Source organism: Amphiprion ocellaris, chromosome 5, assembly GCF_022539595.1.
Source record: "Amphiprion ocellaris isolate individual 3 ecotype Okinawa chromosome 5, ASM2253959v1, whole genome shotgun sequence".
In the NCBI taxonomy this organism is placed as follows: domain Eukaryota; kingdom Metazoa; phylum Chordata; class Actinopteri; family Pomacentridae; genus Amphiprion; species Amphiprion ocellaris.
This window is the reverse complement of record NC_072770.1, coordinates 20,002,676-20,015,047: the sequence shown is the minus strand read 5'-3', so window position 1 is coordinate 20,015,047 and position 12,372 is coordinate 20,002,676. Positions and strand designations below refer to the sequence as shown.

General features: G+C 37.8%; 1 protein-coding gene across 13 annotated transcripts in view; it reads left to right on the top strand.

Moving 5' to 3' along the window:
- The window catches only part of slc2a9l2 (solute carrier family 2 member 9, like 2), a 166,101-nt gene that overhangs the window by 39,996 nt on the left and 113,733 nt on the right, over positions 1–12,372 (top strand). For all 13 annotated transcript variants that reach the window (XR_008601684.1, XR_008601685.1, XR_008601683.1 and 10 more), the window contains one exon: positions 9,555–9,687. Coding sequence is in view for 10 of the 13 variants with exons in the window: in XM_055010570.1 (XP_054866545.1) it covers positions 9,555–9,687 (133 nt within the window). In the remaining 3 variants the exon portion in view is untranslated. The remainder of the gene's footprint in view (positions 1–9,554; positions 9,688–12,372) is intronic.

The window sequence follows — 12,372 nt, the reverse complement described above, 5'->3', positions numbered from 1 at the left end:
TTGGTGGTCAGAAGTTTTTGTTAATGTAATATTTCTTTATGATTTATGGGATAGGGAAAGATGCGACTCACATAGACAAATTGAAAAAAAAGTAGCATAGTTAACGCTTATTTGCAATGCTGATCCCTTGGAACGCTTTGACACCTTCAGACAGTCAGTTTTGCTGTTCCCGCTGGTTCCACTCCTAATGCTAAGCTAAACTAACTGGCCACTGAAGGCTTCATAATTGGCTGACATGAATGAGAATGATATCGATCCTCCTTTCTCGCCTTTGACAGAAAATGGAATGAGGCTATTTCCCAAAATGCCAGGCTAGTACTTTAATGTACGTCTTTAGTTACATGGCCTCTGACAAAACATGTTTCTGTAAACTGAATGTTGTAGTAGTGAGGGCCTCATCACAACCCCTTTTGTTTCATCCTATTGATCTATCCTTTCCCACCAAAATGTCATAATCAACACTGACAAGACAGGAAAAACCTTCTCAAACTCATGAGGGGCAAGTGCTTTGGCATGAAAATAACATTTCAATACAGACAAATCATTTGGAAGGAAATACCACCATTTCTTGAGAAACACAGGCATGTGAAATAGAAGTATGTTGCTGGATAGATTATCTGGTTGGATCACAGATGAAGAGGGAGACAGTGGGAGGAATCACAGGAGTCTGTGCAGGTGGTAACGGAGCAGAGTTGGCAAATGGCATTGTTTAGACTCTGGAGGAGGAGGAGGAGGAAGGGGCTGCATAATAAATGGTGTGAAAGGTAAAGTGACAGAATTCCAATGCATTTAAAGAACGGGGTCTGAATTGCTTCAAGAATGTTGACAGATAGATGATTGGACAAGACTAATGACAGTGAAATTGAGACTGAAGTGATTTTTTTTTTTTTTTTTTTAACACTGTGGGAAAGCACGAGTAGATTAAAGCTGCAGGAATAGCTCATATCCACTGTAGAGAAATAGAGACGATCCTGAGGGAACAGAGCTTCCTTAGTGAACTTGTATATTAGCTTCATTAACGGCTGAGTGTGAAACCATTCAATTATCTTTTTGGGTCATCTCACTGTGGATCACAGGAGGAGGATCGGACTAAGAACGCTTTCACCTTCTCAGGGAACAGAAGCTTCATTCAAGAGTCCTGGAAGATATTTCACAGCAGAACAATGAGAAATCACTAGAATTAAACATATATTGATTTTTAGGCTGTTCTATCCTTCCCACTGTGTCTAACAAACTCGAACACACACACTAAAAGAATCATGCAGCCCATTGTTTTGTCTTCCTCTGCTCTCTGTGATTAGAGTTGATGCCTGATAGTGCTCTGAATCCTTTTTGAGATTGTGATTAGGTCCCCATAGCGTTCACTGCTCTCTAAATATACAGAAATCATGTACTCCTTTTCTCCTTTCACCAAATCAAGTAAAGTTTTATTCATCGCTTTGATTCAGACCTTATATTTTATGATCACTAACACCTCAGATATTTAGTCGCTATAGAAATTTGCCTATAACCGAAGTAAATATCCCGTGTATTCCTTCAAAGCAGATGCAGAAACCCCTGTATTGAGCAGTTTCTAATTCTGATTATAAGACCAGTTCATTTGGTTTATTAATTTTCCTTCATCTGAAGATGGTGATCTGCTCTACGAGTACAAATTTAAATGCTGATTGTATTGAAACTTCAAGTCTTACTTGAAATAAATCACCTATCAAACCTGTAATCAGACGTAAAAGTGCTTTAAGTTAGTTAACTCTCCATACTTGACATTCCTGTGAGATGTGAATGTCGCTGTCTTCCCCTAGCTATAAGGAGCTCAGCTTTAATATTTTAAGAATGGGACAGCACACACCTGCGAGGGCCAACTGTCAATTTGCTCCTCTGACAGACCATCAGGAAAATAGGCTCACAGAGAAGGTGACATTCATCGCAAACAGCTACAGGCAGAGAGATGATGGGCTTTTCTTCTGATCCTGGCAGATGTCCACCTGTATAGTGTTTCAAAAGCTGTGATTGTGGTGACATGAGGTGTGGTGTGACATTTTTACCAACCACCATCTCATTCTGTGACAATTCAGTGTTGAAGGGGAGTTTTTTTTTATGTAATAGGCAGAATAATGGAACTCCAGTTTAACAAACACTATAGAAACTTAGTTTAAATACAAACATCTTTGCTATTTGGGTGCCATTTTATGCTTTTAAAATTCATATTGTCCATCATGCCAGATGCAACACTTGGTAGATGAAAATATTCTTATTTACATACGACTGAATAGCACTCAGGATCAAATTTATATGTTTATATTTATATATGTTAAACACCGTAGAAACTGAAAGACTTCATTTAAATGAAAACATCATTACACTGAGCTGGCTATCTGCATGCCATTTTATGCTTTTAAAAATTTCCCATCATCCGTCACGCCAGATGCAGCACTTTCAAATTAAAAAATGTTCTTATTTACTTGCTACTTAACAACTTTCCAAGCTAATTTATATGGATGTATGCTGATGTCCAGGTTTCGTCTTGTAATGTACACTGTAATCCTTCATCTTTCATCCATAGTCTTAAGGCTGATAACAGTGAGTGACCGTCTTAATCTCACCACCTGCTGTGGAAATACAGATTTGCATTTAAATTCTGCGGGACCAAACTTAGAAACGATTTTTATGGAGAAGGTTCATTTATCAACTAGGGCACGGTCAGGTTAGGTAAAGTAATTAAGATTGACCTAACACAGATAATGTTTGCGTGTGTAATTGGATACATCAAAGATGGGACCCACCTGACATTTCCATTATCTCTATTTAAGAAGTTACCTTTTCAAGGCAGCCCGCCTCTCTGGATTTATGGTGCTTCTCCTGCAGCAGCAGCCACGACTTCATGAAACGCACATTATACTCCGTTTCATTCCGCTCACATCCAGAGAACAAATGTTTCATCCTCTGTGTTTGGTCAATCACAGGATGACAATATACAGCCGCCCACCTCTGCATTCTCACCGGATATAAGTGAAAGGAATAACTATAGTCTCATGGCAGTGTGTGAAACCTTGTGACAATCCTGGAGGTGCTTCCAAAACAGAACATGCATAAATCAGCCTGGATTTATGAGAGTAAGCCTTGCAGTATTTTGCAAACATCTATTTATTTCCTGTTTCTGTGATACTGTTTCAGCAATTAAAAAAAGCATTTCTTGGGATGAATAATGGACTTATATTTTGCATGTGAATTAGATCACATTTTTAGACTTTTTAAATATGCAGAGAAGCATCATGGAGATCAGAAGTATCAAATAATTACCATATTACATGTTGAGGGAATTAGTTTTTGTTTGACAAAGAAGTAAGTGGATCTGTTGCATTTTAAATCAGATAGACCTGTGGTATTTTATTGTTTCCACACATTTGTTTAAAAGTTTTGTTTTACTCTAATCCATCTCTTGCATTATAATTTTTTTGCCTAAGAACCTGGTTAAAGCAGGAGTTTGCACAGCTTATAGGAAATGTCTTATCTAAAGAATTTGTACACCACAGAGGGCTGACTGGGCTGGTTTCTATCTCAGTGTCCATGAAGTTGAAAACCTGGCCAGCATTAATCCAAGTGGTCACAAAAGACAGGAGATCAGAGTGCTCAGTAGGTCATCCGTGTAAATCCACAAATGAAAGAGAAGATCTACTGTTCTGTTTCATGATTTGGTGGGATGTTTTTTTTAGTCTTGACTGGACCAATTTCACAGCTCTCTCATTAGCAAACTTTGTGTATCTTTCTTTGCCCAACATCTGATGCACAAACCTTTCTGTTTATCCATCGTTGTGCTGTTTCTTCTCAGAAAGCAGCAAACGTTTAGTTTCCCCACTGGTGAAACAGCCTAGCTATTCTCTCTGCACATCAAGCCAGGTGTTATCTTCCTTTCTTCTATTTGTTTTTCCAACCCAGTGGCAGGTCGCTGCTGCAGCGTGTTATTTTAGTAGTAAACCCAAAATTTGTTAAGAGTGTAATTTGTTTGTGCTCTGACAGTAGAAACTCACGTTGCTTTTGGGCAGATAGCAAATAGTAACTGCGTTGGCTGACAAATTTAGCAGCATTGTGCTGAGTGACCACCTGACACAGTGGACACTCCTAAAATTTGATTTAGAGATTTTCACAGGTTTGGTTTGTTTGTGTCCTATTACAGATGTGCTTCTATTTAACATCTTATCAGCCATTTGTTTTATTGCTTCACTGTTGCTTCAGTCGTTTATATTTTAGATGGAACAGGAATTGTCACCCTTGTAACCCAGACAAATGCAGGATTGGGGCCAAACAAAAAGAGTTTTTTTTTTTTTTTTTTTTAACCAAAATACTTTGCCAAACCTTACCGAGTAGTTTAGTGCCTAAACTGAACCAAACAGTGAGTGAAAATGCGACATTAGTCTGAGAATAATGGTGTTACATAAGACACAAATGCCAGTTTTCTTGGTGAAAGTCATTTGCAGACTCATTCCTCCGCCTCCCTCTGACCTCCTGGCATGGAATTTGTGGCTCATTCAAACTGGATGCATTTTCTATTATGTCTTAGTCTTACTTTCTGAGGAGAAAATATGTTTCTTTCAAAATGTAAATGAGAATAGAACTTGTACTTGTGAGGCATTCCTTCCCAAGACTGCCTATAAATCACATGATGGCTTTTGGAATACAGCAATAAACCATTTGCCTGACTTGTTCAGGTTACTGTAACCAATCATCCCTCCAGGTCAGAGCTCGGGTTTGGGTTCTATGGTTCGTTTATCATTTGATGTGATGAGATTAGGGCCCAGGGGCAAAGACACACAGTTATCTGGTCCCAGTTAAAAACAGCTATTGGTAGACACTAAAAGGCATACGTCTTGGGAATTACGTGTACATGCGTCACAAGTTGAACAAACTTTGTTCTGAACCCACAAATGATCACTCTTCAGCTGCTAAGCATTTGCCAAGTCAAGTATGGTTTTCTACTTATGTCCCAAATAGGGACAGTCTGACCTGACTATTAGATGTTCAGTGTGAATTTTGGATTGTAACACACTGCCAGTACTGTACTGCAGCCTAAGAACTGTTAAGAAGTGACTCATGGTGCAGATACAGAAAAATGGAGAGCACAAAGTAAGATGGAGGTCAAAAGTGAAAGGATTTCTTCAATGAAATAATTTAGCAAAACAAGTAAATGAGGTGTGAAATATCAATGTTCAGGCGCATGAAGGCCACGGAAGCTGAAAAAAATGACTAACTCAGCATGTAGGAAGCAGGTGGGTTTGTCATGGCATTGAGTTTTATTTTTTCCTTGAGACGTACATTTTAAAAAAGCAATAGTCAATTTGCACATGCATCTTCTAGATTACACAGAAGTAAGACATTGCATTCCAAAAGATGTTTATAGCACAGATCACACATATCAATACAGAACAGATCCTCTGTTATACAGAATAAGCTATGCAAGGTTTAATCTAGCCAGCCACTCTTATCTCCAGCTGGGATAAGATGATCCACTGCTTAACATCAGTGAGACCCCTGGTTTGTGCTTCAATTTATACAGTCCACCCACGATTCAGCACAGAACGATCATTGAGAAGAGTTGGATTGTTACCAGCGTCAACAATCTGGTGTTATCAGTCAGAGACAAAAAACGGCAAACATCTTATATGTTTTCATAATCCAAGAAATACCGCAGAAGTGCCTCACTGAGGAATATAATTAAGTTTTATGCAAGAAAACAAAATAATGATTCACCCCTCTTCTTTATTTCCCTTCACACTTTCAGTGAATTTTAAACAACATTTTTCTACCCTGTAAGACTAATTTTGTTTCTTGTAAGCTTGTCAAAGTTTTTAGAACTCATAGCAAGATCTTTATGTGTGTGAGGAAGTATGAAAACACAGGGAAAGTGTTGAATTCACTAGAGATAAGTAATGGAAATAGCTGAATATAAAAATAATAGCGATGTCTCTCACCAGGTAGTGGGAGTTTATTCAGTAAATCTTCTATTAAATGGACAAATTGTGGGGATTGCTGAAATTAAGAAACACATCTGTACCCTGGGGCAGATGTGATTGCATGGATATCAACAAATTCAATTCTATAAAAAAGCACTATTTATTACTTAATAGAATAAAAAAAAAAACATCTTCCATCCTGTGTAATCAGACTGTTTCCTTATCAGTTACTGTTGGTAAAACAACTAAATTAGGTATTTCATTTGAAACTTTAAGCTGCACTACTCAATATTTTTGGATCACCAACTGAGTACATTACTATGTATAAAGTAAAACCCTCAGTTGTGTGGTCACTCAGATCTTCTCCCACCCACAACTTCAGTGCTTTATTGGTGCACTGTCACTGCTCGCATCAATTCTTTTTTCTGTTTTCTGCAGAAAAGCCCACTGTAAACTACCTGCCTAATATTACACAGCAGGTCTTGATCTCAGTTTAACAAAATGTATGCATAACTAGTAAACCAATAACCACTGTCTCCTAAAATGACGTTCCCATGCAGCTAAAGTCTATTCACAATTAGCTTTTGAAAGAAGTCTATTTTCTCCCACATTGCATATCTTTGTCATTTATTTTATCGCTTCACAGTTGCTCCTTTTCAGTCAATCAGTCATATGTTTTACATATAAGAGAAGCTTCAAACATGTTGCAAAAATGTCATATTTTAACTCAAACCATTACATTTTCCAAAACCTAACCACGTAGTTTTGGTGCCTAATCATGCTTCTAACATATACACTGCATGCACAATTATTAGGCAAGTGAGTGTTTTGACCTTATTGTAATTTTCATGCATATTTTCTAACTATAGCTATTTAAACTTGAATGTTAATTGGTTTTAAGCATTATCAGGTGATGTGTATTTTTGTAATGAGTGAGGGTGTGTCCTAAAGTCATCAATACCCCATATCAAGGTATGCATAATTATTAGGCAGCTTCTTTACGTAAGACAAAATGGGCCCAAAAAGAAATTTAACAGACTGTGAAAGTCAAAGAATGTAAAATGCCTTTTAGAGCGATGCAGCACTCTTGACATAGCTCAACTAATGAGGCATGATTACTGAATAATCCAACATTGTGTTGCAAATAGTCAACAGGGTTTCAAGAAACGTGGAGAAAAAAAGACGCAAATTAACTTCTAAAGATTTGAGAAGAATTAAACAAGAAGCTACCAGGAACCTATTAACCTCCAGTGTTGCCATATTCCAGAAATGCAACCAACCTGGAGTGTCCTTAAGTAAAATTGAAATGCCAATATTGGGCCAAGAGATTTCTGAAGACAGATTTTTTGACAGATGAAATGAGAGCGACTCTTGACTGGACCAGATGGATGGATGGATCACTAATGGGCTCAGAGCTCCACAGGTGGAGGTGGGGTTCTGCTATGGGCTGCTATTATTAAGGATGAGCAAGTTGGACCTTTTCGGGTCGAAGATGGACTTCAAATCAACTCTCAAACCTACTGCCAGTTTTTAGAAGATACTTTTTTCAAGCAGTGGTACAGGAAAAAATGTCCATCAATCAAGAAGGCTACCATTTTTATGCAGGTCAAAGCTCCATCACATGCATCCAAGTCCTCCACTGTATGGCTTGCCAGCAAAAACAGTAAAGATGACAGAATAATGACATCCTCACCGATCTAAACCCTACGGAGAACTTTGGGCCCTTCTTAAACGTGAGGTTTACAGTGAGGGAAGACAATACACTTCTTTGAACAACAGATGGGTTTTTTTTTTTGCTTTTCGTTTAGTTGCATAAAAATTCTGCGCTCTAGTAGTTGAATATTAATTGTGCACACATAGATATTCTCCTGAGAAAGCCAAAACTTACTTTTTTCTTTGTTAAATTCTCAGGTTTGAAGTTTATAAACATTTTGGATTGACTGAGAGCACTATATTACTTCAAAAATGAAATGAATCCTCAGTAATACAACTTGCCTATTAATTGTGCACGCAGTGTAGTTTTAACCTAAAGCATGCTGTTTTTCTAAACTTAAACAAGTGGTGCCTAAACTTTACCAAAGAATGGGTAGAAATTAAATACAGGTCTTAAAATAATGCTCCTACATAGGATGTAAACTCCAATCTCTTGAGTAAAGATCCTGTTATGGATCCACTCATGTGGCTCTTTCATACTGGAGGTTCTTTCTATCAAGTGCTACTCTACAGGGAGCAAAATATGTTCCTTTAAACACGAATGAGCATGCAGTCTATTTGTGAGACAAGGTTTCTATATGGAATATGAACTGTTTTTGCCAAGCTGCTGCACATATAATGTCTCCTCCAATGTCATGACATTTTGCTCAACTGCAGAAAACATCCAGTAAGTTGTAATTAGCAGCATCTCACTGAATGAATCGGAGCTGTTAAGAAAAGTTTATTTCATTATATAAAAAGTTTTACAGTCTGATGGTTTTTCTTCACCTAGAAAGGTTAAACAATTAAATCCCCAACACACTTCTTACAAGTTAAGAGCTGACATTTATTTTCCTGTCCAAAGGGCAGCTCCTCCCAAATCTCTGCTCCAGTGAGATCATGACGCATAGGTCTGTGAATAGATGGAACTGTGCATCCTGTCATTTTTCTTACGGGCAGTAATTTGTTTGCACATACAGTACATCTGTGTTTTTGCAGCGCACAACTTGGCATGTGATGAAGCATGACTGATGTGTGTGTGTGATGACAGGTCAGTGACCTCAGACTGGTCCTCATGCTGCTCTTATTTTTAATCCTGAGGCCAGGGGGGTAATGACTACGCTGTTTGTCAGAGTCTTGTGATGCATTTAAGGAACGATTTTGAGTCAAAACATGTCAGTACAAACACCATTTCTGTGGAAAATTTGACATTTTCTATGTTTTACAGGTGCTCTATGCTGTTGTGTTGTTTTGTTTTATTTGAAAACATGCTTTATTAAAGAAATGCTGCATACCAGCTCCCATAACTCTACAAAACCTTGATAAATATTTACCCTCTGAAGTATTTTTACTGTATAAGGTTACAAGATGACAGACAGAACCTTTCTTTATACATTCTGTAAAAAACAAAACTATTTCCTCCATCATTATATCTCAAGGTCGTTGGATCTGCCTGAATTTTCTGTGTTGTCCTTGTTCTATTATATAGTTTGTTGTTGTTGTTGCTTAGAAACATGCAGTGTTCACTCCTTCACTTCATTCACACTCCTGGTAACGCTGGAAGCATGTGAAGAGCTTTTCGCGCTTATTTACGGCAGCAAATGGCATTCGGTCCACATAGACTTTTCACTTCAAATTAAAGGAAACACGTGAAGAAATGCAGTAATTTCAAACCTATCTTAAAAGAACCTACGTGCTTTTGTCTACTAGTACAATGATTTTGCATTTGAATATGTTAAATTAAAACATCTGCTTGCAGAAGTTCTTAATGAAAGAATGATTTGCATCCACTGGCTCAGTGGAGCGACACATAACAGCTGTAAGATACATTGTCCAACATCTTTGTATAATATGATGCAACGCTTCCATATTGGAAGTTTTGATGTGGTTCTTCTGTTGCTGTTTGGACTGCAGGAATCCAGGTGGAACTTCCTCTTTTCTTTCCTGGCACTGCCGGCTGTGCTGCAGCTGTGCGTGCTGCCCTTCCTTCCCGAGAGTCCTCGCTACCTGCTGATGGAGAAGAGAGATGAAGCCGGAGCAGAAAAAGGTATCGCACATGCTACTCTTCACTCAGCTACATCTTCACACTGCGTTCAGGCTGCCACACCCGCCTCTGATGTCTCCAAATACTGTTTTTTGTTGGTAATGTTTGAAAAGCAGCTTTCACACACATCTTTACAGCTTGAAAAAAAAAAGATTATACAGGAGTAAGACTCACTGTTCTACTGCACAGATTACCATAATATATCTGCAGGGGGAGAGAAAGAGCTCTTTACCGAGACCAGAGATTCATGATTACTTTGTCTTTCCAGAGATTTATGCCTTTTACATTATTTTATGGTTTCACACCAGCGTTTCAATGCGCAAAACTATTGCATAAATCTTCATGTCTATATGAAACAAGTTTTGCATGCTCCAAACATTCATCCTTGTAATATTAAGCAGTGCTGCATCTCACTTCTGAATTCATTCCTTTGGAACACAAAATGCTATTCTGACTTACAAAGTGCAAAACACTAAATCACAAGCTGAGACACCTCATACATTACATTATATCTCAAGTGACCAGCAGTAATAAAAATGGGACACATCTATAGGGAAGGTGAGGTGAATTTAATGACCTGCGCTGGCAATTTAGAGCTCATACTTCCCCATAATTATAACTGCAATAGACTTCTTCATGAGAGACATTTTGACATGTCACAGCAGGAACATGTGGAATTAATAATATTCGTAGTATCTTTGTTCCATTAAGTGTCTTAGTAAGCCATGACAGCAGCAGGATTTCAGGTTTTCAGCAGTTTTGCTGGGCCTTCTATTTCCTGAATCCAATTCAAAGTGGTGTAATTTGGGCAGAATTTACTAAATAAGCATCTCAAACAACTCTTGTCGTGTTTCGATATCCACTCGAGGATGGAGAAATGAAAACAATCATGAGAGTAGGCTGATTTGGTAAGTGTAATTATACTTTTTGAGACCCATTTTTAAACCTTTATTTATCTCCACTTTGGGAAACTGGCACCAGTGAAAGCATCAAAAACCTGATGAGAATTTGTTGTGATTGTGATTCTCAAATAAGATCTACAAAACCTTTTTTCAAAGTTTTGACTGCATTTATGAACAAAATATACTCAGTGGATATCTGAGATAATAATGTCTTCAGGGAGACACAGTTATTTAAATCAATACATTTCCATCTGAAGATTCATCTGAGTTATGACTCAATGAAGAATTATGATCTTTCACAGAGATTTATCCAGTTTATGTGACGTTTGGCTTTGTCCGGTGTAGTGTTTATATCTTCTACAGACGCCATCCTGTAATATTCTGAAGGTTAAAGTGCCTTCAAGGACACTGAGTTAAGTTACTGAGGAGCAAAGGGAATTTTTGTAACTCTCTCTCCATTTTACACTCTGGTGTAAATTCCTTGGCTGCTGTTTGTATAAACTGAAACAATCACTGAGAATTTGGTAGCATCATGTGATAATGAGCCTTTTGTTTCACAGCAGTGATTAAAATTCAGTGATGAGCACACAGAACATGTGATGCTCTGTTAAAACTACTGTGTGATGTGTAATTACTACATGAAATAATGTGATACTGTGTTCATTTTGTGCCCTGTAGGAGATTTTAATTCCAAAAATAGGAGCACAGCATTTTCTGTTAAGAGGCTTATAGATAAAAACTGAGCTAATGCAATTAACCCATGATGACCCACACTTTGTTTCTGCAAAACCCTTTAATCTGTCAGTTTGCAGTTGCTCAGCACTGAAGTCAAAATTGAATGTTACATTGCTTTGTCACTAAGAAATCCAAATAAAATTGTATTCATGCTTCTTTATCATTCCATTGTTTTTGGAAATTGTATTAAATCACCTCCCTGTTTTATATTTAGGGATGGTTTTTTTCAGATAGAGCATTAGAGACAGATCAGAAATGCTGGAAATAGAGCAGATGAAGGACATGCAGATCTGAGGATTCAGCTGCTTGCGGCATTTTAGTCCATGTGGTGTTTGTTCTGACCACATGGCCATCAGCTCGCTCTGTCTCTGAGTTTTTATTGAACAAAATCAAAGCAAAACACTTGGAAATAATTATAATATAGCTCAGTTTTGTTAGAGTTCCACTTAACTGAGTTTTATTCGCTTATCATAATCGATTTGCTAAGCAAAATTTATTATCCACAGGAACCTTTCCCCTGAAGATAGTTTTTGCAGCTTAAGTGTAACAATATCATAGCCTGCTGTGGACCCCAGGTACTTCTAATGCATCTTGCAAGATTGTGAAAAACACATCCAAACGTATTGAAGTTGTGTATTGAGGCGATCTCGTGGAGTGTTAAAATGTTGTGACATGAAAAGAGGCTCAAAGTTTGTTCAAACTGCACATGTTAACGAAGCATGTTAAAAAGTGTGGCGTCGAACATGACTTTGATCAGTTTTGTCTCTGGGGTGGTTTCATGCTCTTTGATGTGTGTCCATACATTATGGATGGTTACTCTCCAGGGCTTTGGTTGCTTGTGTTCTTTGTGAAACTGAACATCCTGGTTGTTTCTTTTGAACTCAATGTTATGCAAGAGTTCAGTGAGGTCTCAGAGCAATGGAACATTGGATAAAACGGTTTTTGTGATGATGAATGATAAAATCATCATCAGTTGGAATTAACTGTTGGATTCTGCAGCATTGAGGATTTTAGTAAATAATCTGCATGTCTTGGTTAGGCTTACTACTTT